Source organism: Eschrichtius robustus, chromosome 15, assembly GCF_028021215.1.
Source record: "Eschrichtius robustus isolate mEscRob2 chromosome 15, mEscRob2.pri, whole genome shotgun sequence".
In the NCBI taxonomy this organism is placed as follows: domain Eukaryota; kingdom Metazoa; phylum Chordata; class Mammalia; order Artiodactyla; family Eschrichtiidae; genus Eschrichtius; species Eschrichtius robustus.
This window is the reverse complement of record NC_090838.1, coordinates 26,275,728-26,302,574: the sequence shown is the minus strand read 5'-3', so window position 1 is coordinate 26,302,574 and position 26,847 is coordinate 26,275,728. Positions and strand designations below refer to the sequence as shown.

Genomic DNA, 26,847 nt, shown 5'->3' with positions numbered 1-26,847 from the left:
CCAGCTCATGAAAAAAGGCCATACCTTAGCTCACATCCTGAAGTCTGTGTGAAAAGCTATTTGAGTTCAAGGCACCTAGCTGGAAGTAGGTCTTTGAGACTGACAATGGATCCAACATGGTAAAAGCAATCAGCGACGGCCGCTACCATGGTATCCGCTGCTTTGTGCATACGTTGAATCTGGTTGTGATCACTGCCCTGAAGAAATACGAGGAATCAACTGAAGTTTCTACTATTGCACAGAATTATCTGCAAACATTTTCCACTATGCTGTGAATTCCAACTACACAGCTAATAAATTAAGCAAATTTTGGCTCTGTGACATATAATCTAAACTAGGATGTGAGCAGAATGGGCAAATCTTTCTTGTGAAAACAAAAAGAAAAAAGAAACCCGTAACTCAACATTCAGTTATATTGAACTGCTTCTTCTAATTCTACCACCCACATTAAGTTGGATATTTGTATGACTACAAGATATCAGGATTATGTTCTCTTATAATCTATAAACTAAAAACAGCTTAATACAACTATTTTCTTGGTCGGACATTAGGAAAGACCACTTCAATCCCCTGCACTCCTAATTCTAAAGTCAAAACTATCAAACTGTTGAAATAAACATTTAAAAAGCAGAGCCACACTGAAGAAGTAATCAGGACACCATGTGCTGAAATGTCCAGATTCGGAAGTGTTAAGAATTAGTGTCTTTGAGGAAGATTCTAAAACTACAAGAGAATGAAACTTCTATATTTACCTATAAAACAATGCACCATATCATACTCCACAGTTCTAAAGCTCTTTGCCAGGAATTATAGTTTAAAAAAAATTAAAAGTAAAAGTAAGCAGAAAGACTTTTAAAAATATTACTGTGGAGAATTATTTGCTTCTAATGTCTATAGAAAACATGAAAATAATTTTTGAAATGCACCACTAAATGGGATAAGACCTTTGTAAGATGAATGTTTTCCATGCTTATTTTAAAGCTTAGTTTTAAACTCTAGATTCCCTTTTGTTTTTACTTAAATTCTTTCCAAATGGAAGTACTGGTTTTAGTTTTCAATATGATTTAAATGAAAGTAGAAAATAAAATCTTTGTCTTAAAAGAAGCATAACTGAGCAATAGGAGAGAAGGGAATATTCACAACAGAGGTATGAGAACCCTTTGAAAATAAAACCTTGATTTTTAGATTAGATAAAAATATAATAGTTTTTCGGTCAGATTAAACATCACAGGACAAATACGGTACTGTGTGCTGCTGTGGAATGGAGTTGCCACAAGTAACATGCTTCACCAGGGGACAATCCAACTGAGGCTAAGAAGAGATATTAAAATAAATGTTGGCATTGCTGTCTCCACCACCAAGTAAAAAAGGGTGACGAACCACTGAACTTGTTCAAGGTCATCACAAAAAGAAACTTAAAAATATATATATGGTTGCAACAAATGCTTCGTGTCTAAGAAATCAGGCCTTTTTCATTTTGCAGGTTTGAGAGACAGAGGATGAAGAAAAGATAGGAAATGTTTTTCCAATGAAAACAAATGTAGGAGGACTGGAACTGAAATTCTTTCTCAACTGAAGCCCTAAAGGAACTAACCTAAAGGAGTTAAAACAAGAGAGTTTGATAGAAAATAGGCCGTTTAAGAAGTAAATCAACTAATTTTATTGCTTAGTTGGATAAAAAGGAATTGGGCATTTCTACAAGACAATTCAGTTATTTTAAAAACTGATGAACTCTGCACCGGAAGACACTTTGGGATAGCTAAGGGAAAGGGAAATCAAGGATGCTTACTTTAATAATGCTATTAAAGAGAAGTTCAATGTCGAGAACACCTTACACTCAACACAGAGTCATTTGTGTCACGTCCTTATTAGCAATTAAGATTATCTGATTGGTGGCAAGTGCCTTTTTCAAATTTTTGGTGAAGCTATCAAATAGTAAATATACAAAATATGATTATTTGTCTACTGGAGTCTAGCAGGAAAAGTCTGCACAAAAGATCAAGGACAAAATATTTGCCTTTGCTCCGACTCCAAGGAGGCTATGAAGTGCCACACTTACTCAAAAGTGAAACCAAACTACTATGGCTATACTTTGACTTCATTTTGAGATAACACAGGTTGAAATGGCCAGCAGAAGATGAATTTCACCAAGGATGGTACTTAAAATCTAAAGGGCTCATATTTTCACACTGTGATTATCTTGTGGGCAACAAAATGAATTTTCACACTAGATAATTATATTTCAAGTGGAAACAATACATATATAAAGGTTTAAAGTATTACGTTACCGATGCCACAAATCCCTTTATTAATGGAGGTGACAGAGTTGCTTTCAAGTTCTTTCTTTTTTAAGAATCTAAAATAAAATGCTGATCAACAACTGGTCATAAATAGGCAGGAGTTGTTTTTGCTATTATTTAAATATCGAGTTTTGCTAATAAACTCTTTAATTTCTTCTTGACAAGGGAGTTAAAGATATTACAAATATAGGACATATTAAGATAGTAACAAAATTCAGGAGATGGAAAACAATAGGGTGTTTAGGGGGGTGGGCAGAGGCTTGTCCAGCAACATAGAGAAAATAATTGTATCTCCAACACACCACCCTAGTCTATGCAAGGAGATACCAAATCAGCTTGAAAAGACAGTAAAGGAAAAATACATACATCAATAACTTAGAAATTTTCAGAGGAAATGTTTTTATTAATTCTTTTGAGCAAAAAGAAAAATCAAATGGGTAAAGCTGACTTAATCCTCATTTAAGTGATAATTACATGCAGTTGCTACCACCTCATGTTCTACAGACCACAAAACACAGTTTACCTTACTTAGTGTACCTTAGTGATCTAGTAATTATTACTTAGGCACAACTCGAATGGCTATGCATATCTAACGAAATATGCTGCCTTTTAACATCTTATCATAGTGTTAACAAAAATTCTTCAGGGGAATGAAAAAAGATAAGCAAAAGAAAATATCAGAAAAATTCTGTAGAATCTGCGTTCTTATATATATATTTTTAATTATCAAAAGCAAAATTTTCAGTTAAAAATTTTTACTTCATTGTCAACATTAAAAATTTCTTTTATGTATCCTAAATTTCCAAAGCTAAATCAGAAATAAGTTCACACTTCCATTTCTAATTATTCACTGATGCATAAATCCAATTGTTCTTTGGAAGTTAAGTTCAATTTAGTAAATAAAAATACTTGATTGGGACATTAGGAAATTTGAGGTCTTATCATAGCTCTCTGCCACTAAGCATCACAGACCTTGGAACAAATCACAGTATTTATGGACCTTGTTTTCCTCATTTATAAAAAGGGGGATATGAACTATCTGAACTCTTAAGAGCGTCCCTTATAGTTCTAAAAACCTGTAGACATTATGGGACAGGTTACTTATCGTGAAGTGCCCAGAAAGATTTACAAACTAAATCTTACTTAGCAAGAGACTTCAAATTCAGCAATTAAGATTGCTTGAGGTTTTGTCAGAAGTCAGATAGTGGAAACCATCTTGAAACATAAAGCTCATCTAATGCAATCTGACAAGGAATAAATAATCATTTTATATGTTATGCTACTGAGGTAGAAGTATTAAGTCAATTTATAATTTTTAATGGGTTTATGTTTGTTAATCACTTAAATAATAGAATAAGCTGTACTTTGGGACTTGATCTAAGTGTTTTTCAGGAATCAGCTAAAGCTGAAGTCTAGCCATTACACAAGCATGACACCTAAGTGATCAATGAACAATTTTGGTAAAAGGTAGCAATGGGGTATAAAAATAGAAGTATCTGGACTACGGGTCAATCAACTTGTCTTTCTTTTTTTTTTTTTTTTAATTATTTATTTGGCTGTGCTGGGTCTTAGTTGTGGCATGCGGGATCTTTGTTGCGGCATGCAGGATCTTTAGTCGCTGCATGTGGGATTTAGCTCCCTGACCAGGGATTGAACCCAGGCTCCCGGCCTTGGGAGCATGGAGTCCTAGCCACTGGACCACCAGGGAAGTCCCTCTTTCTTCATAAATGTTGTTTTTGATAATGAACACTACAGGCATCAGGAAAGTGGGGAGCTAAATCCCAGATTTATTACCTATTAGTAAGTTTTTAAATGTTAAACTCTAAGTAATAGTTTCACTCTTTGTTGAACAAGAATATTTTCTTGTCTACCACACAGAGCAGAAAAAACTAGTAATACACATCTAAGAACTTTTGAAACTCTATATCCTACACAAAAGTTAGGTTATAATATTATTCCTTGTATTTTTTACACAGCTATATGCTACTATATATTTATTATAACTTTACCCACAATTTAAAGCAGTTTGGCTTATTCTTCAGAAACAAGAAGGGAAATCAATAAAAACATAGAGGCTGGAGCATAAATATTATACTAATCAAAATTATTTCAAACTGACAGAACAAAAGGAATTCAGGAAATACTTTTGTCTTTTATCTGCCTAAGTCATTAATCTGACAGGAAAATTCATTTTTACCAGATTTTGATCTCTCAAAACTGGCATAAAATTAAGTGGTAGTGACCTTGGACTTATGTGCAGTAAACATCTAATCACAGGCTGTCTTCGGCATGTGTCTAACAAACACTGCTTACACCTTTATACATCCTTTACCTCCTACTTTTGTACCATGCTGTCATTCTCACATGCACTCCCCCTCGCCCCCCACCTCGGCCTCTCTCTTTTGGCCCCTAGGGAACTATTTCTTCCACTGCTTGTAGATATAAAAATTAAAAGTATTAAACACAAAAATCATCGAATTATAAAACTAAAGAAAAAAACAGAAATTAAGGCTTTTTGGATAAAATAAATGAAAAACTGTTTTTTTCCTGCATTAGGCAAGAAAGAAAAGTATCAATATTGCTATACTGAGGGCACCTGAAAAACAGAACATTTATGGTAATAAAGTTTTCAAAAACTATGCAAGGGAGTGAATTCTACTTATCCTTTATAGACAAATGTTAAACTTTTTGTTCTTCATAAGTGTCTATTACAGCAATAGACAGGCAAAAGAACTGTATTGCTCTGGAAGTCCTTTGATCTTTTTATTGCAGTGATTATTAAGGTGGTTTCTGAATAATTTCTCTGAAATAAAGTAAATAAGCTACTTAATATTAGTGAGGCAAACGAAGTTAAATAGAACCAATATTTACATCAACCATTTCCTATTTTTGCTCAAATTATTATAAAAAATTTCAACTGAACAAGAAAAAAGTACAAAATTTCCATATGATAGCATCCTGAAATGTTCCAATTCTGTTTAAATTTTAAGTGATAGATGATGTTAGAAAATGGCCTAAGTAGAAAATTACATTTAACATTATAGGTACATTTAAGGTATGTTTTCAAAATGGTATAAAACCAGTGTACAAAACATGTTATTAGATACTTAGAAAAAAATTAATTTCTGAAGAAGTCCTCATAATTATCTAAATGTTGTCTGTTTCAGACAAAAGTTGGAAAGTGCTGAATGCAAAAATTCTCTATTTTGAAGCAATACACTTTTGCCTAGTCTTTAGTTAGGAATGTTATCACTGATGTATCTTAATATAAATGTTTACTAATAATCAGCCAACAGCAATATTAATCAGTTTATTTATGTTAACCATTAGACTCAAATTAACTCTAAGCAGTTATTGCAAATTGTGAATCTTGAGAGGTATTAGGAGAGGTGGTAGACAGTAAAATATAGAATCATGAGTAAAAGAATATTAAAATATCATCACCTTTAGGAAGTTCTTAATGCAATTTGTACAGTAAATATTTAACAACTTTTTAAAGACAGACTAAATCACAATAAATCACTCCTAGGTGCCACCTTGCCATGTCAACAGGTTAATCTTGCCAGGAAAGATGAACATAATAAACTAGAAGTATATACATTTATTCCTTGAATAGTGCTCTGGTTTACACTAATACCAACCCCATCAAAATACTGTAATTATCTGTCACCAGACTAATCCTCATCCAGAGGAGAGTTGAGGATGAGAATCAAAATACCACTCTAAAATTGTAGCCACATTAAAACAAAAGCAAGGCTAGTTTGGCTTCTGCTAACTTTCGTTTCTCCCAATTAAGCACAGATAAAAGGGGGAAGGAGAGTAAGACAGTCAATGGACATACATCTTCCCATTTCTTCTCCTTTTTAATTTTGTTAGTTTATATTTGCAAAATGCCATTACTTTTAGAGGACTTGAAGATATATCTTATTAATAAAGTTTCCCAAAGCGTGAGAAAACATTAAGTGATAATTAGACGTGGTATTAGTTAACTGAATCGAAGAGTGAGAAAACTAGTCTCTTTCCAATGAAAAGAAAGGTCTCAGTAAGCCTTTGGTAATTTCTTAGCATTGTTAAATCTTCCTTCTTAAAACACAAAACGGGTCTGGAGTCAGACATTAACTTTTTTTTAAAAAAAAGATTTTATTTATTTATTATTTACTTATTTTATTTATTTTTGGCTGCATCAGGTCTCAGTTGCAGCACATGAGATCTTTGTTGAGGCATGCAGGATCTTTCATGGCGGCACTTGGGCTCTTCGTTGTGGTGCGTGGGCTTCTCTCTAGTTGTGGCGTGTGGGTTTTCTCTTCTCTAGTTGTGGCGCACAGGCTCCAGGACGCATGGGCTCTGTAGTTGTGGCGCATGGGTTCCAGAGTGCTTGGGCTCTGTAGTTTGCAGCACGTCGGCTCTCTAGTTAGGGTGCGCGAGCTCAGTAGTTGTGGCGCACAGGCCCAGTTGCCCTGCGGCATGTGGGATGTTAGTTCTCTGACCAGGGATCAAACCCGCGTCCCCTGCCTTGTAAGGTGGATTCTTTACCACTGGACCACCAGGGAAGTCCCAGACACGAATTTTTAAAATTTAGTTTATTGACTTTTAGACTTATCTTCTATTTATGGCAAATGATACTGGTCCTTTTGGTATGTTAGTAATGTGAAGTTTCCTCTTTAAATAAAATGTTTGGCTAAAAAAAAAAAACAAAAAACTGATCTAAAGAAGGATTCTAGCAAAAGCATGGGTGGTATAAGCTTTGCAAGTTCCTCCTCATAAATGCTGAGGCTCTGCACTCTGACAAAGAATTTCTACCAAGAAAAATTTCCTTCAGTTTTCAACCATGAAAATGGTTTGGTTTATTTTGATCCGATTAATAAAAATCCCATTATTACATGATACTCTTTTAAGATGAATTCTAAAATAATACAGACAAAAGGCTCCAGAAAAATTAAATCTAAAGCCTATTTACTGTCATAGAAGTTTTCCACATATATAACTTTAGCTGGATGACAGCTTTAAGGAAATAGAAGAATTGTATGAACATGAATGTAGTCTCACCTTGTCGTTCCTGAACCTTAATATAAAAGATTTTAGATTCTCTGCTAATGATTCTGAGCCTCTGTCAAGCCAATAGATGATTGTTTTCTGTCTTCAGTAAAATAACCTAGTAGGATCAGTACTGGAGAACTTCTGCGTAGGATTACAGACTTCAGATTCTTGTATGTTAACAAAGGAAACCATGCTCCAAAAACCATTTATTCGATAGCACTTACATATTGAAGGAGATCCCCGGGGATAAATCTGCAGTCACTGATGCTAACACATAGGCAGAATAATGCAGTTAGTAAGTAATTTAAAGCCTGAGTTATATTATTTCTTTTTTAAAGTCAAACATCTGAAACATAGACAGTATTGCTACCCAGGAACTAACTTTCTTTTAAGTCCATAATTTTAGAACAAGAATGTTAATAGACTCAAATCCTCAGTCCCCAGAAGGGCAGGATGGGAGAGGGCACAAATAGCTCAACTGTCAAGATAGAAAGGATGAAAAGCTCTTCCATGGCAATTTAGTCTTGTTCTAACTCCCACCCTAACCATTCAGCTACACTGCAAGACAATCTTTTTTATAATGCAGATCTGATTAGATCTCGGCTGAAATCCTTTCAATGGCTCATCACATTTAAGAGTAGGTAACTATGCAGTTCTTCAAGCCTCTACTTTCCTCTCTAGCCTCATTTCCCACCCCTCTCTCCCACCCGAAGGACACCCAGGCACAGCAAACTTCTTTATTCTCTACATTTCCCTGAATACGTGATGCTTTCTTTCACTCTTAACATTCTTCACACAGCCTGGTATACCAGGCCCCTGCTCTTCTTTATTTAGCCAATTCTTACGTATTCTTTGGGCTTCCAAATCTGGGTTGATCCTCCAGTAATGTCTTACACTTCCAATATGCCATGTACTGTGTTATTAAAACTGCCTAGTTATTGTTTCCCCCATTATCTGTCAGTCCCTAAGAAAAAGACCTAATTTTCTTGTTATGCTCTCATGAACATTCAATAAACATCTGTTAAATGAACAAATCAGTGATGCTCTTGTGACCAGGCCAGATCTCACCTATCTGAATATAAGCGCAAGTTTCTAAAACACAAATTAGATAAAAGCAAAGTAAATAATCTGCCTTTTCAGTTTCTTAATGATATTTTCCTATTTCCTCTTATAGAAGGTTTCAGGCTTGGAGGGGAGAGTCAGCTAACCTATATAATCTCTATCATTCTTTGAATTTTGAGATCAAAATTAGTTGGGTTTAAGCATTGTCCTCAAGATAGGATACTCTTAATTAGATTATTCCAACCAGTAAAAGTAAACTTCCTCTTTAGATTTGGGCAAAACATTTTAATTCCTTTCATCCAAAAAAGATAAAAATTGTAAGTATAACATATACAGAAGAAATAATATCAATGTAAATCATTATATGTAACCACAATTATCATCCAGAGACCTGCAAATTACATAGAGAATCTATCTTTTCTTTATCTAAGATGACCAAATTATGCTATGTTAAATTTTCATTTGGAAGGGAAAAACTGCATGCCTTTTGTGTATGCCTGGCTTTAAGAAAAAAAAAAAAAAAAAGAGTAACAAATGAGAAATAATGAGAAGAAAACAAGGCAATACAATAATATACATAAACATAATTAGTAAACTAGTACTTGCTTTCTTGCTTTAAAAAAAAAGAAAAACCTATACTAAATAGATGTACTCTATCTACCCTTACCTTTTTTTCCCCCTGAGCTCCCAGGTGCAGATGTGGCCAGGACCTCCCAGGGAATCACCCACAGGCAATGCATCCCCCCCACCCGCCTTATTTCTTACTGAGAGAAAAAGAGACAAAAATAATGCAAAAATGTTCTGAGCTGCGGTACACCTACATATTATTTTTAAAGTCGTAACTCCAAACCCTGATGAAGCACTAAAACACATCCTAAAAGTGATATGTAAACAGAATGTAAATTTGCCTTGACCATCCTCTTCTCAGAGTATCCTGGGTTTTGTTTTTGTTTTTAAATACAGTTGGGGATCAGGTAGGCAGGTAGGGGGAGGGGGGAGGGGGAGGGAGAAGCTTTGCATCTTGAAACAGTGTTAAAAATAAATTTAGACCAACTTCTGTGGGTATACACTTTACGGGAAATTAGACTACACTGTTCACTTTATTAGAGTTCTATTCTGATGAAAATATGAAAAGAAATACATTTAAGTTCTGACAGGCTGGAAAAGAGTAGATTTTCCCCTCTTTCTGTGAAGTGGAAAGTGAATTCTCAAGGTGCCAAACCTTGATAGGAAAGTAGGGACGTTATAACATGCACGTCTTTGCTGGCTTCTTTTTGTAACAGAGGCTGTATTCTACACATATATAAAAAAATAACAGATACCATGAGGAATCTTGACGAAGGGGCACATTCAAACCCTAATACAAAACTCTCTTTAGTGTTTCTTCGTCAGTAAAATAGCTTTTAAAAATAGTTAACTGCACAGGGTCACTGTAAAGATAAAATAAAAAATGAAATGATCTCTGTGAACAGTCATTAAGATCTTTATGTGCATGGGTTTTTTTTCAATTTTTAAAAAATTAATTAATTTATTTATTTTTGGCTGCGTTGGGTCTTCATTGCTGCGTGCGGGCTTTCTCTAGTTGCGGCGAGCGGGGGCTACTCTTCGTTGCAGTGCGCGGGCTTCTCATTGTGGTGGCTCCTCTTGTTGCGGAGCACGGGCTCTAGGTGTGTGGGCTTCAGCAGTTGTGGCTCACGGGCTGTAGAGCGCAGGCTCAGTAGTTGTGGCGCACGGGCTGTAGAGCGCAGGCTCAGTAGTTGTGGCGCACGGGCTTAGCTGCTCCGCGGCATGTGGGATCGTCCCGGACCAGGGCACGAACCTGTGTCCCCTGCATTAGCAGGCGGACTCCCAACCACTGCACCACCAGGGAAACACCCTACATGTACGTTTTGCTGGTACAGAATTTAAAAGTTTGAAGTGTCATTTTTTCTTGGTGAAAGATTTTAAAGAATATTTTTTTTCCAGGTAACCAAGTAGAAAAATAAAGAGCTCCTGTTAACTGAAACTCAGTTATCCTCTATCTGCAATTAAATTTTTGTAGTGAATCATTAATACATTTCATGCAGAAGTTTAATTTTTATGAAATTATACTGCATGTTATGTGAACAGGATATACATTAAGAAAAGCAGCAAAAAAGGCACTCTAGGTGTACAAATTCTATTCACTTAGCTCAGTCAGAAAATCAGACCTTTAGTCTGATGACACCACACTATTTTTGTATAATTATGTTAGCTGCCTAGCTTACCAGTTAGAAAGATTTTTGCCATAATGAAGGATGGGACCAAAGATAATATTATTTTCTTCTCTACAACATAAAAAAGTCTCACATTATCAAAGAAAATATACCTTTACATTTTCCCTCCCTGGTAAAAGAGTATGAACCGACAGCTTTTTATATCGCTACCAACTGGCTCTTCTTTAATCTCTTCTCTAATTTATGATTCTTACTGCCTGGCAGTGAGCCACTAGTTTTTAAAGTGATAACGACAGTACAATAAAGCTAAAAGAGTCAGAATAATCTGAGAAGTTGATTTCTTCTGAAAAATGAAAGCTGACAAAAACTATTCCTCCAATGACCAATTCTCTGCCATCATTTGATGTATACTGAGTTTCTCAAATTTTAGGCTATTAAAAAAATAAGTGAGAACAGGTAGGACAAATATATTGCAAAGATGGTAAAGAAGATTAACTGATTCAAAAGACCACTAACAAAGAAATAAGCTTCCTCTAGCCTAATTCTGAATGCTTATGCAAACATCAGAATTTATGCCATCTTTAAGTAAAACTGACAACCACTAAACAGATTCTGGTAAGAGAATGAAAAAGGTTACCAGGAAAAGGTTTTTAAAAAAGTTTTTGATAAGAGGACTCATCATCTGATTTCTAGCAAGGTATAAACTTAACCAAAGATTCATTTAAAAATTCAATTTTCCATGAAGATAAAATACTAACTTTACTATAACTTCACCAAATACCGAATCCTCTACCTTCCAAAAAACATTATAGCATGAATTATAACATATGTATCAAAATGAAACTAGTAATTCATAAAGCCAACAGTTCTAATTCTATGAATCTACTCTGCAGAGATTTCTGCAGTTCCCAAAAGATGTATGTCAGAGGTTATTACAAATTAGAAATAACCCAAATGTCCACTAATAGATGGTTAAGTAAAATACAGCATCTATATACAATACATAATCAGAAATATTAAGAACAGTATCAGCAATATGTATTTACTGAGCGTGAAGGTGTCTTTCACCTCAATATTGAGTAAAACTAGCATCTATCTGTATAATAGGTACAATGTGATAGCATTTAAGAAAAACTCTATCTATAGCTATAAGATCACAAAGGGCGATGTCTGATAAGCCACTGTTAATAAACGTTTCTGAGTGTAGGATTTGGTGGATACTTTTTCTTTGTAGTTTTATTTACTGCTTGTGCATATGTGTGTTTAATTCGCATATATCATTTTTAAAAAACCAACAAAGCTATTTTAAAAAAGATTGTAAAAGCCAAGGTCAAACGAAATGAACAAAGTATAGTACCTTAAACGGTTGGTGTAGGTATCAACACAGGTCTTCATTTTGGCTAATAATGTACCGACTGAAGTTTGACACTCTGACTGTTCTTCTTCCTCTTCACCATTCTCTGCAGAAAGAGGCAACAATAGGGGCACCATGCACGCACAAGAAGCAATGGCCCGGAGCAATTCTAGCAGAGCTCGATAGAGTGGCACATGTCTTGCCATGTCAAGAACTGTAAGAAGGAAGAGGGGGAAAGCATAAAATGAGCACATGTGCAATATAAAAGTAAGTCCACAGCAATGTAGCTTCTACTTGGATCTTAAGATTAATTGCTTGGTTGGTAAGTGGACTAAAGTAGATGTTCATGAAGCACCAATGTGCAAAGTATAAGAGGCACTTTCAGGGAACAAAAAAAAAAAGAAAATGGCACAGAGTTGGGGAGACAGCAAGAAATGTAATTAAGTAACTATTTAGTTACATCACACATAAAAATGATTAAATAGTCCAGATAATACATTATGGCAGTAAATACATTTACTTATTTACTTTTTAAAAAAATGTATTTATTTATTATTTATTTTTGGCTGCATTGGGTCTTTGTTGCTGCATGCAGCTTTCTCTAGTTGCGGTGAGTGGGGGCTACTCTTCGTTGCGGTGCGCGGGCTTCTCATTGCGGTGGCTTCTCTTGTTGCGGAGCAAGGGCTCTAGGTGCGTGGGCTTCAGTAGTTGTGGCACGTGGGCTCAGTAGTTGTGGCTCACGGGCTCTAGAGCACAGGCTCAGTAGTTGTGGCGCACGGGCTTAGTTGCTCCGCGGCATGTGGGATCTTCCCGGACCAGGGCTCGAACCCGTGTCCCCTGCATTGGTAGGCGGATTCTTAACCACTGCGCCGCCAGGGAAGCCCAATGCATTTATTAATATAACGTGGAAATAATATATTTTTTAAACAATTGAAAGGAAGCCACTGTATCTTAGGTAAAATAGAACGATACGACCAGCTTATGAAAAGTATAATTCAACAAATAAACTTGTTAGGAAAAAAAAAAAGTTGACAATGCCAGCTTTTAGTTATTAGTTATAAATCAAATGAATTTTTTTCTTAAAACTACATGCGTCTAACAGTGGATTCCATACTCTAAGAACATGTATTGCTTCTATAGCTTTTATAAGTTGTTTTGTTAGGTTTTGTGGCTTTCTCCCAAGTGTAATTTACTTTTGTGAATCGTGAGATAAGGACCTAACAACTTTTTTCCAATACCAGTTACTGAATAAAGTTATTCCATAAATGTTTATTATTTATTATGTTAGTTATTCCCAATTATTTACTGAAAACCCACCGGTGGACAGGCTGGGAATACAGCAGTGAAGAAAACAACCAAAAATCCTTGCCTTCATGTAGCTTACCCTCAAGGTAGAGAACAAGTGAGTAAAAAGTTTTCCAGACACTACTAAGTACTCTGAACGCTAAACAGAAGATTGAAACAGGGGAGGAGAACTGGGGAGTACCTGCTGGAGGAAGAAATTGTCTCACTGCCCACAGAGCTATATTGGGATTGGAGTATGGGGGGTGGGTGTTGAGGCATCACCTAGGAATTCTGGACTTTGTTTGGCAAGTGATTTAAAGGGATAAAGGCCTTAATAAAATTAGTTCTGAAGACGTAAAGACAAAGACTGAGCCTGTTTAGAGTTATGGATGAGTAGGCCCTTGTTTTACACCTTCGAATAATGATACAGAGGACGGGGTAAAAAAGTATGACTGCCCATTCTTTCCTCGCTTATTTGAAATTTTACTCTCCATCTTTATCATATATAAAATTTGTATACATACTTGGTTATGTTTAAAGCTTCTTTTCCAACTTATTATCTAATGTTACTACTTTTACAGTATAACATAGTACACTATAGTTTCAGGAAATCCAGGTTAAAATCCAAAGTTACTAATCAATAGGCATAAAACACAACATTAATATTTGTGAGGATATGGAAAAGCTAGACTTACATAAAGAGGTGGACATGCAAAATGATAACCAATTTGGCATTATTTTACATGCCCATATTCTATGACTTAGCAATATCACTTCTTACTATAAACCTATAAACAAGGATGATCAATATAATACTGTTTTTAATACTGAGAGTTGGAAGCACCAAGGGGCAATGAAAGGATAAATATACAATAGCATGTCAAAATGATTCTGTTCTATGTAGCATTTAAAAAGAATAACAGTAGATCTATCTCCTACATCTATATTTGAGTGAATTAGGTTGCAAAAAATACATGAAGATGACATTTATGGAAACACAGACTCAAATATTTCTTTTTCATGGCTGAGCAACCATGTAGGAATACTCGAGAAAAAAATGAATTTCTAAATATTAATTTTATTCACATAAGTAACATCTCAAACCAATTACTCTGACAAATAGTAAAACATTCTTGATAAGGCTAGAGTCTCTTTTGACCATTTCTCTCCTTCTCAACGTGTATCACTTTTGAATACATACATCTAATCTTCTTTCTGTATGATGACAGTTCTGTATGTGTATTATTCTTTGGAGAAAGCATTGTGTGTATGAGAAACTAAGGTTTAGTAAGTTGCATAAGCAGCTAAAGAGAAGGCAGCAAGACCAACACTGACACCTAGGCATATCTAACCCTAGAGCTTCATTATACCATGATGCTTCCTGAGTTGTCCAATATGGTAGTTACTGGTCACACATGACTATTTAAATTTAATTAAAATCTAAAAAAGTTAAAAGTTCTGTTCAATTGTACTAGCCACATTGCAAGTGATCAATAGCTACACAAGTCCATACTGGACAGCGGAGACATAGGACACTTCCATCATAGCAAAAAGTCTCTTGTATAGTGTCATCATCAAGAGCCAAATTCCTTATATTCTGTTTATATACGCAAACCACGAGAACCATGCAGGTATGGGCTCTATCCAAAGAGATGGGTCTTTTTCTAGGGGTTATAGGTGTCACAGAGCCACCACAACTATGCTTAAAGGAAACCATCTCTAGACTATACGCAAAATAGCATGAATATGTTGTTTCAGGTTTATTTCAAAACGAGGGATACATACATGTACTGGATATACTTGCATAGATATAGAATACTGAGAATATTAACCATAAACTAGTAATGGTAGTTTCATATAGAAAAGGACTAGGCTTTGGTGCGGCAATGTTAGGGTAAATTACTTTTCATTATATACCTTTTTGAACTGTTTTGCAATGGTTTACCAGAGTATATGGCATGCAGTAAATATTTTATTGACAATATAGTTTAGTAATTACTAGATCACAGTAACTTGATAACACATAGATGATTTAAAGAACTTAAGGTACAAGCACATGCACAAAAGGAATTAAGCTACGATCTTTTTTTTTTTTATAAATTTATTTTATTTATTTTATTTTTGGCTGCGTTGGGTCTTCGTTGCTGCGCGCAGGCTTTTTCTAGTTGCAGCGAGCGGGGGCCACTCTTCTTTGCGGTGCGCAGGCCTCTCACTGCAGTGGCTTCTCTTGTTGCAGAGCACGGGCTCTAGGCCCGCCAGCTTCAGTAGCTGTGGCCCGCGGGCTCTAGAGCGCAGGCTCAGTAGTTGTGGCGCACGGGCTCAGTTGCTCCGCGGCATGTGGGATCTTCCCAGACCAGGACTCGAACCCATCTTCCCTGCACTGGCAGGCGGATTCTTAACCACAGCGCCACCAGGGAAGCCCTAAGCTATGATCTTATCTCAGTTAGAAAAATCAACACACAATATTAATTAATCCTAAAAATTAATCTGACCTCTATAAAAAAGAAAAATACTTAGTATTTTAGATAGTGTGTTAAGAGGTAGAAGATTATTTCCCAATGTTATTAAATAATGTATAGTTATAATCCTTTCCTCAGAATTTGCTGTTTCTCCTTATATTCTTTTGAATGGAGTTCTATGAATGTAATTTATCCTCCATATTACAATATTACCTCCAAATAATCCACACTTCATTGTTCTGCAACATTCTATTGACAGAAAAATAAAGCCAACTATAAGAAAGCATGGTTTTTTATAATATAGTAAATAACATATATTCTTACATTAGAAAAGCAGTAATATAAATTACCTGCTAAATCACATCATGCTAAGTAATTCTAAACATTAAAGTGACAGAGGGTTATTATGTATACACAAAAACTGTTTTAGGGGTTTAATAGCAGACACTTTGCCGGGATAATAATCAATGCGATTGAAAATGAGGCAATATTGTGTTCTTATTATAAGACAATAATCTTGGAGAATTAAACCTAAAATGTTCTGAGATATAAATAAACTATTCGATCCAAAGAATATAAGAAATAATTTGACATAGGAAAGAACTTGCATGAAGAACTCGCTCAAGACTGTATCATCAGTGAAGTGGAGCGAGCAGGATGCGCACACAGGTCATCCAGTTCCGAAGTCCAGACACTTAACTTCTAAAATGTTAACGGCACTCAATAGTCACAGTTTCAGAAAAAAACACTAACATGATTTACCAACAGAGAGGAAAAAAAAGTGTGTTAGGCATGGGAAAAAATTTAATATGGCCTGAAATTCCTCCTAACAGGTTCCTTAAAGCACACTAAAAAGTGCTAGTTGCCTTTAAGCTTTAATCTATATAATTCATAATCTTAAAATAAATATTTTCAACATACTTTACAGCACAGTCTCAAATTTCATTTGAGACTCAAATGAAACATTCAAATGGTAAAATAAAAAATTTACCTCTTAATATAATTTAATTCTCTAGAATCTTTAAGTGGCACTTGTTATTAAAAAAAAAATCAAAACTCTAAGTAATGCAAGCAAAATCACAAAATCATTTCCAGATGAATTATTTATAACTTTCAAAATCAATTTATTGAGGCATAACTTACAATCAATAAAATGCACTAACTTTAAGTGCATATTCAATGATATCTAACAATACACACTCCTGTGTAATCACTGCCAAAATGAAGATACAGAATACTTTTATCATCCCAAACACCTCTTATGCCCCCCTTTGCAGTTAATCATCCTCCTCTGGCCAGCTTCAGGCAACCACTCCTATGCTGTCACCGTAGAAAGCAGATAAGCAACAGAGAAAACCAACAATGCCAAATCGGTTTATTTTTTTTTAAACATTTAAAAAAACCCACTTACTTATTGATTGATTGATTGCCATGCGGTGCGGCTTGTGGGATTTTAGTTTCCTGACCAGGGATTGAACCCGAGCCCTCGGCAGTTAAAGGGCAGAGTCCTAACCACTGGACGGCCAGGGAATTCCCCCAAATCGGTTCTTTAAAAATAAATAGCAAATCTCAAGAGCCCCCCTGCCAGTTAAAAAAAAATTGAATTCTTACTTAAAATCCTTTTCATTAAAAAGCTCCATATGGCTTCACAGGTAAATTTTATCAAACACTTAAAAAACACATACTTTTTTTTTTTTTTTGGCCACACCACGTGACTTGCGGGATTTTAGCTCCACGACCAGGGATTGACACCCCCCCACCCTCGCCAACCCCCCGGCCGTGAAAGCACCTAGTCCTAACCACTGGACCGCCAGGGAATTCCCTAAAAAACACATACTATTAATTGTATGTGATCTACTTCAGTAAACAGAGGAAGTGGTAACAACTCATTTTATGAGGACTAAATTACCCAGATACCAAAATGAGACAAAGACATTACCAATAAAAAAAAGAAAGAAAAGAAAAAAGAAACTACAGATGAGTATCCCTCATGAACACAGAAACAAAAAAGTATAATAAATCACAACCAAGTGGCTTTTATTCCAGGAATGCAAAGTTGACTTTACATTTGAAAAATCAATGTAATTCACCATATTAACAGACAAAATAAGAAAAGCCATATGATCATCTTACCAGATCTAAACAAAGCATTTAACGAAATTCAAAATTCATTGATGATAAAACTCTAACCAAACCAGAAATAGAAGAAAACTGCCTCAAGCTGATAAAGGGAATCTAAAAATACCCCTACATCAACCACCATATTTAATGGTGAAAAGACTGAACACCTTTCCCCCAAACTGACAACTTCTGCAAGATCTAGACAGTACAATAAGGGGAAGGGAAAAAAAAAAAGTTTTAAAGAAACAAACAAAACTCATATAAATTGGAAAGAAGAAATAAAATTGTCTTTAATGTTCATGGTATGATTATCTCTCTATACAGAAATCCTAAGGAATGTAGCACAACTACTGAGTTTCACAAGGTAGTAGGATATCAGGTGAATAAATAAAAATCAACTGTATTCTTATATACTAGTAACAAGAAAATAAAATTTAAAAAAACAGTATCATTTACAATAGCATAAAAAATGAAATTGGGATAAATTTGACAATTTCAAAAGTATAAAAACACTGCTGAGGCTCATTAAAGGAAATTTAAACAAATAGATATACAATGCTCATAGAAGACCCAATATTGTTAATAAGTTAATTCTCTCCAAATTCATGTACAGATTGAATGCAATTCCAATCAAATTTCCAATGGGCTTTTAGTTGGGGGGTAGAAACTGACAAGATGACTCTAATATATATGGAAATGCAAAGGACCTAGACAGTCAAAATAATTACAGCTGAATTTTTATTTGCCATAAGATTACAAATTCTGCAATTAATGCATCTTAAGAGTTGAGTAAACTTTATAAGTATTAACTGGTCAAATGCTTGCCTTTTTTGAAACTATCTAGTAGGACAAAGGAACAAGAAGCAAACAAATTTACAATGATACTTTGACTAACAAAATCTCTGAGAGTAGAAATCCTCTAGGTAAAAACAAAACAAAAATACTTTGCAAATCATGCAAAGCCTAATTGTTTAGCTGAATACCTATGACTGACAAAAATACTTCCATGTAGAATTTCTACTCATTCTAGCCCACATAAAAGTTACAAGGGCTTGGGTATATAATCGCTGATGTCCCAACACCAGCCTTTCACTCTTCTCTCCATCTCTGGTAGAAATAGCTAATCTGTGTAAATTCCAAATATTTTCATACTCTCATCTTCTATTACCAATCTGTCTGTTCATACTTCTAGCTATACATGCTAGATATAATGTTACTGATTACTATTTCTGGATGGTGGTCCATGAGGTAATTTATGTTAAAATTTATTTTTACTTTCTCCTTTGTGCTTTTAGGCATTGCTTAAGTTACTTACAGCCTGCATAAAATGATGTCTTAAATTTGCTTTAAAATAACCTATGACGTGTATATACGTATGTGTTTGGAAAAAATGGGTTAGTGAGCACATAAATGAAAAGCATGGCCATATGTTTATCTGATGAAGCTGGTGACGGAGCTCAAAGGGGTTCATCATGCTACATTCACTAGTTTTTACATATTTTGAACTTTTCCGTAATAAAAAATTTTATTAAATTGTCATGGTCATTAAAGACAAAGTGGAGGAATGTTACAAATTGAAGAAGGTGGAAAAGGTTACTAAATGATCCTAGATTAAATTTTGGACAAAAAGCAATTTTTTTCTTTGCTATACAGGACATAATTGGGACAACAGATGAAATATGAATGGTATCTGTGGATTGGATGATTAGATAGGTGTATTCTATCAATGCTTTTTTTCTGATTTTGGTTACTGTAATGTAGTTATGTAGTAGACTGCCTTTGTGTTTTAGGAAATAAACAGTGAAATACTTAGGGGTAATAGAGCTATCATATCTGCAACATATGTCTCACAATTGGTGCAGAAAAAATAATGTGTGTATGTATAAAATTTATATATGCTTACATGCATAGATAGACAAAAGAAAGGAAGGAAGTTGGTATCAAACTCCTAGAAAGGCATGGGGTGCGGGGGGACTTCCCTGGTAAGACTCCGTGCTCCCAATGGCAAGGAGCCCGGGTTCGATCCCTGGTCGGGGAACTAGATCCCACATGCATGCTGCAACTAAGAGCCCTCGTGCTGCAATTAAAGATCCCGCATGCCAAAATGAAGACCCCGCGTGCCACAACTAAGACCTGGTGCAGCCAAAATAAATAAATAAATTAAATAAATATTTTTTAAAAAAAGAAAGGTGTGGGGAAATAGCCACTCAACATTACTGGTATAATGTCTATGGAGCACAAGTTACAATCTGTCAAAACAACAAATTGGCATACCCTTTGAATCATCAATTCTAGTTAATTCTGAAAATTAATCCTACAGATAAAATTATCAAGGTCACCAAAATTAGTCACTGCAACATTGTTTATAACAGCAAAAGAATCCATTTATGTTCATTAGATGGAGCTGTTTCGATTACTAAGTATCAATTATGCAGTCATAAAAATGAAGATGTGCTTTATGCTGCATTGGAACAAATTCCAAAGTACCTAAGGTGGGAACAGGAGGAACAAGGAATAGAAATGGGGTTGTATGGGGAATTCCCGGGCGGTCCAGTGGTTAGGACGTGGTGCTTTCACTGCCGGGGGCCCGGGTTCAATCTCTTGATTGGGGAACTAAGATCCTACAAGCCTCGTGGGTGTGGCAAAAAAAAAAAAAAGAAAAGAAAAGAAAAATAGAAAGAAAGAAAGAAATGGGGTTGTATGGTATAGTGCCATTTGGGTAAAAATAACATAACAACAATGTAAAAGGTAAGGAAAGAGAATATGTATTCATATTTACTTGTTTTTTATATATACATACATATACACACACAGGATCTCTATTAAAAAATATAAGAAATTAGTACTATTGATTATCTCTAGGGAGCTAAATTGGTCGGCTAGAGGACAGGTGCAGGAAGACAACTATTTATTAGATACCATCTTAAAGCTTTTGAATTTTAAAACAAGTGAAGAATATAATATTTGGATAAAGAAAAAAATGTGTAATTTAATATTTAATAAAGCTGATTAATGTTACAAGTAAAAGGCACATGATATAGTACATTTAGGTATGTGTTGAATTTTTACTTTCAAGGAATTAATGGATGCAAAATATCCCACTATAAGGATAAAGAATAATTAATGAGAGGTTAAAAATTTGACTTAGGCTTTTGAAACCTAATTTTTTTTTTTCTCACCAGCATGACAGCATGAAGAGTTCAGTGCACCTGCTCCGCCATGAAACAGATACAAATTTTTTAAAAAAACACCACCACTCAAGGCCCTAGAAATAGTCCAAAGAGCACACAACAAACTGAGAAAACATTCATTTAAGAAAATCTACTAAAACTCAGTAAGAAAAACAAGAACCTAAAGTATCTGAACCAAGATCCTACTCTCTTCCTGCTCTCAGCTCAGCAAGAAAGCAAATTCACTACAGACTGGTAGAACCTGAGCTCCCTCTCCCCCTAGCTTGAGTTGGAAGATTACCTCCCCAGGAGGGGAAAATCTCAGCATTTCTCATCCTACCACCAGCTACTTGCTGCTGTGGCTAAGTTTCAGATAAGTAGAGCTAAGAGGCAGATGCTTCCTTTTGCCCAGACCCCACTTATGGGACAGAGGATCTGAATAGATAATTCTCCAAAAAAGATATACAAAATGACCAGCAAACACACCATCATTAGTCATCAGGGAAATGCAAATCAAAACCACAATGAGATACCTGCCATCTCACATGCACTAAGATGGCTGTAATTTAAAAGTCAAGGAATAACTTATTACCATGTGAACCAGCACTTCCACTCCTAGGTATACACCCAAAGGAATTGAAAGGAGGAACGAAAACAGATATTTGTACACTCATGTTCACTGTTATTCACAATAGCCAAAAGGTATAAACAACTCAAATGTCTATCAAATGATGAATAAATAAGCAAAATGCAGTAGATATCCATAAAGTGAAATATTATCCAGTCATAAAAAGGAAATCAAGTACTGATACATGAAACAACATCAATGGACCTCGACAACACTGTACTGAGATTAAAAAGCTAAACAAAAGACTACATATTACATGATCTGATTTATATGAAATGTTCACAGTGGGCAACTCTCTATACATAGAGAGACAGTAGATTAGTGGTTGCTTAAGGCTGGAGGGGTGCTAAGGAGAAAGAGGGATGATAGCTAAGGTGTATATAGTGTTTTTTTTTTAAATTAATTAATTTATTTATTTTGGCTGTGCTGGGTTTTCGTTACCGTGCGCGGGCTTTCTCTAGTTGCGGTGAGCAGGGGCTACTCTTCGTTGAGGTGCGCAGGCTTCTCACTGCAGTGGCTTCTCTTGTTGCGGAGCACGGGTTCTAGTTGCATGGGCTTCAGCAGTTGTGGCGCATGGGCTTAGTTGCTCCGCGGCACGTGGGATCTTCCCAGACCAGGGCTCGAACCCACGTTCCCGGCATTGGCAGTAACCACTGCGCCACCAGGGAAGCCCTGGTTTCATTTCGTTTCTTTTCTTTTCTTTTTTTTCTTTACTTTCCTTTCTTCCTCCCTCCCTCCGTCTCTTCCTTCCTCTCTCTCTCTTTCTTTATGGCTGCATTGGGTCTTCGTTGCTGTGCACGGGCTTTCTCTAGTTACGGTGAGCGGGGGCTACTCTTCGTTGTGGTGTGCGGGCTTCTTACTGTGGTGGTTTCTCTTGTTGCAGAGCACGGGCTCTAGATGCGTGGGCTTCAGTAGTCATGGCACACAGGCTCAGCAGTTGTGGCTCGTGGGCCCTAGAGCACAGGCTCAGTAGTTGTGGCGCACGGGCTTAGTTGCTCCACGGCATGTGGGATCTTCCTGGACCAGGGCTCGAAGCCATGTCCCTTGCATTGGCAGGTGGATTCTTAACCACTGCGCCATCAGGGAAGCCACCTGTGGTTTCTTTTTAAATTGACAAAAATGTTCTAAATTTGACTGTTGTAACAGTTGCACATAACTGTGAACATGCCAAAAATCACTGAATGTGCCCTTTAAGTGGGCAAATTGTATGGTAAGTGAATTATCTTTCAATAAAGCTGTTATTAATTTTCTTAAAGTACTTATTCATATACCATTTGCTCCTTTTTCTTCTGGGATGTTTATTTTCTTCAATTGCTTAATAATACTACTTTGTATATGAGACAAAGAACACAATAAGCTTTCCAAACATTTCCCCCTAATATGCTGTTTTGATTTTCAAATATATGCAAACATAGATGTAAATGCATACTCATATAGCCTCTTCCAACTTGGGACCAGCAAAAGAATGAAGTCTTGGAAAAACTTTGTCTTTCACTCAAGTTTTGAATGGCTTCCATTTCTCTATTTAAGTATTTGAAACATTAGAATTTCTATTACTATAAATGTAGCCAGTTATCCAAAATTTCCATTTGTACTGCTTTATAAACTTATTTAACAAAGTATTGCACACAGTGTTTTATTTTTCCCAATCCCCTTCCATGTGGCATACAATGAAAATAAGAACAGAGTACAAATATCATCCCAATAAAAGCCCTAGCAAGTTATTTTGTGGATATTGACCAAATGATTCTAAAATTTATATGGAAAGGCAGAATACCCAGAAGAGCCAACACAATAACGAAGAAGAAGAACAAAGTCGGAGGACTGATATGACCAGACTTCGAAACTCAGTATAAAATTACAATAATCAAGATAATGTAGCGCTGGCGAAAGAACAAATAGATCAATGGAACAAAAACAGTAACAAAAATCTGTACATGAAGGTTTATAGCAGCTTTATTCATAACTGCCCAAAACTGGAAGCAATCAAGCTGTTCTTCAAAAGGTGACTGGATAAACAAACTGTTGTATATCCATACAGTGGAATATTATTCTGCAATAAAAGGAAATGAGCTACCAAACCAAGAAAAGACATGGAGGAAACTTAAATGTATATTGCTTAGTAAAAGAAGCCAATCTGAAAAGGTTATACACTGTTATGATTCCAACTATATGACATTCTGGAAAAGGAAAAACTATGGAGCCAGGAAAAATATCAGTGGTCACCAGAGGTTTCACTGTGGGGAGAGAGAGGGTGCGATGAATAGAGCACAGGAAATTTCTCAGGGCAGTGAAACTATTCTGTACAATACTGTAATGGTGAAATGCACAACACTAGGCATTTGTCAAAACCCACAGAACGGTATAACACAAAGAGTGAACCCTAATGTAAATTACTGACTTTAGTTAAAAATAATGTCATGTCACTATTTGTTTATCAATTGTACCATGTATCACACTAATATAAGATGTAACAGGACACTATGAGTGGAAGGGGGTGGTAATATGTACTATCTGCTCAATTTTCTGTAAACCCAAAACTGCTTTTAAACTAGTAGTCTATTGATTAATTTTTTAAAAATATTAGTCTATTAATTTAAAAAAATTAACTACCTAAAATTATAGTACTTTACATAAAATTACGTAAGAATACAAGTAATCCAAGACAGGTTGATTTTTTAAAAGCAATTAAATGGTTATGAAGTTATCAAGAACAACAAGAAAAACCACAAAATGAGAAGCTACATCTCCATTATACGAATAAAGCCGAGGATAGCCTACCATGCTGATACTCAATACTGAAGAGAGGGGGAAAAGAATCTGACAAACAAGAAGGGTTGATAATTTTTAAAACACTTTAAAATCTGGAAATAAATGGGCGTAGAGAAAATAAGACAGCTCTTCTAAAATAAATGAAACATGATACTTCTTTTTATGCTATTGTTGTTTATCTTATTTAATTAAGTTAGCAGTGAGAGGATTCCAACTGGGAATCTTAAATTATGGAAAGAGAAGATACTCTCTTCATATCAAGGAGGGATGCAAGCAAAAGCTGTGGAGGCAAGGTAACAGGCGGTGGACAACGAGACTGAAAATAGTAAAAACAGGCGAGACAACATTATAGCTCTGATTTACAAAGAAATTTAAATAAATTTCAGTACTATGTCATTTCTTATGATACACATTTTAAACTTAAAATAGGAAGTTTTTGTATATTTGCATTTTCTTGACAAGTCATTTACATAAACAAGTGTGCTCATTTTAATGCCAAATTCTACCCAGATATTAATGCATTCGGCAATCTACGCTTACGCCAGGAAACTGGAAAATGATTATTCATATCTGATTTTACATTACTCGTGTTTTTCTTTTAAAGACTTAGGTCTGAATATCCCTGGAGAAGGGAATCTGGAAAACTAAGGGAGAGCTAATTTTCGCTCTCTTTTATAAGATATGCACTTTTAAAGTAACATGTATGGGTGGTCAGCGAACAAAAGGAGTCAGTAAATGTAACAAACTCTTAATGAAATACAAACCAGTACAAAATACACCAAGTGTTTCTATCCTGAATTCCTTAATCCTATGTTTGGCCATGCAGAGCTTCATCGGAAAACCTTAGGTGTTTTCTCACACAGCACACTTCATCATTACTACAGGATTAAATGTGACCAGCCTGACAAACAAGAGCAGGGGCATAACACTGTTATGCAACTCCATGTCTGCAAAGGGTGGCTTGCGGCAACTTCTTCACTCAGCAAGTGCCAAGTGCATGTTCAATGTTACTGCTTACCACCGACCAAGTAAAGACACTATCCTTCGGATCCTCAGATGAACCTGTTTGCTAAATTATGCAATGCCTGAAAAATACCTTGGAATTATCATCAACAACTACAGATACAGGTGTGTGACACTACTATATAATTATTTCAGTAAGAGAAATTATCTAATTTGAAAGTAGTTACTAGTACTAGGTAAAAGAATAAAATTCTCATCTTCTGTATTTGAAACAACATTTCAATGGGGAAAAGGATATTCAAATGGCTGAAAAGAAACAGAATAGTTTAAAGGTTGATAAGAAATTTATAAGAAATAATCAAAAAGATTAGTCATTTTTTCCATGAAACACACGATCCAGCATGTATAAAAGCTAAAAATAATTCTAAGAAAAAATGGAAAACATTTACTGCTTGGCTTATTACTGGCAGAAGCTCATCAATTCTTACCAAACAATTACAGTGAAATTTACCACAGATTACTAATGGAAAAGACCCACCGCTTCTGGAGAACTGAAAACATTTGCCATGTTCAATAAAGAAGTTTGTCCAGGTTTTTTGTTCACTTCTTTTTCTCTGAGTGCAAACAGAAGTTCTCCACAAAGAGAAAAAGTCCATTCATCACTACTGTGGACTAAAGCAGGATAACTGGGAATACTTTTTTCCTGATGCAATGTAGGGTAAGGAACACTTCTCTTTTAATTATTTTAAAACTTGGACACGCAGCTCTACCCACCACCAGAGCCTCCCATCAAGCCTCTTAGAGAGCCTCAAACACCAGAGGGCAGCCAGCAGAAGCAAGAAAAACTACAATCCTGCAGCCTGTGGAACAAAAACCACATTCACAGAAAGGTAGGCAAGATGAAAAGGCAGGGCTATATACCAGATGAAGGAACAAGAAAAAACCCCAGAAAAACAACTAAATGAAGTGGAGATAGGCAACCATCCAGAAAAAGAATTCAGAATAATGATAGTGAAGATGATCCAGGACCTCGGAATAAGAATGGAGGCAAAGATCGAGAAGATGCAAGAAATGTTTAACAAAGACCTAGAAGAATTAAAGGACAAACAAACAGAGATGAACAATATAATAACTGAAATGAAAGCTACACTAGAAAGAATCAATAGCAGAATAACGTGAGACAGAAGAACGGATAAGTGACCTGGAAGACAGAATGGTGGAATTCACTGCTGCAGAACAGAATAAAGAAAAAAGAATGAAAAGAAATGAAGACAGCCTAAGAGACCTCTGGGACAACATTAAACGCAACAACATTCGCATTATAGGGGTCCCAGAAGGAGAAGAGAGAGAGAAAGGACCAGAGAAAATATTTGAAGAGATTATAGTCGAAAACTTCCCTAACATGGGAAAGGAAATAGCCACTCAAGTCCAGGAAGCGCAGAGAGTCCCATACAGGATAAACCCAAGGAGAAACACGCCGAGACACATAGTAATCAAATTGG

General features: G+C 35.6%; 1 protein-coding gene across 5 annotated transcripts in view; it reads right to left on the bottom strand.

Annotated features, from left to right (window-relative positions):
- Positions 1-26,847, bottom strand: part of BIRC6 (baculoviral IAP repeat containing 6) — a 249,345-nt gene that overhangs the window by 32,200 nt on the left and 190,298 nt on the right. For 4 of the 5 annotated variants that reach the window (XM_068565174.1, XM_068565175.1, XM_068565176.1 and 1 more), the window contains one exon: positions 11,952-12,162. In XM_068565174.1, the coding sequence (XP_068421275.1) occupies positions 11,952-12,162 (211 nt within the window). Of the gene's footprint in view, positions 1-24; positions 198-11,951; positions 12,163-26,847 lie in introns of all 5 variants that reach the window. The other variant, XR_011076759.1, reaches the window with a different exon arrangement.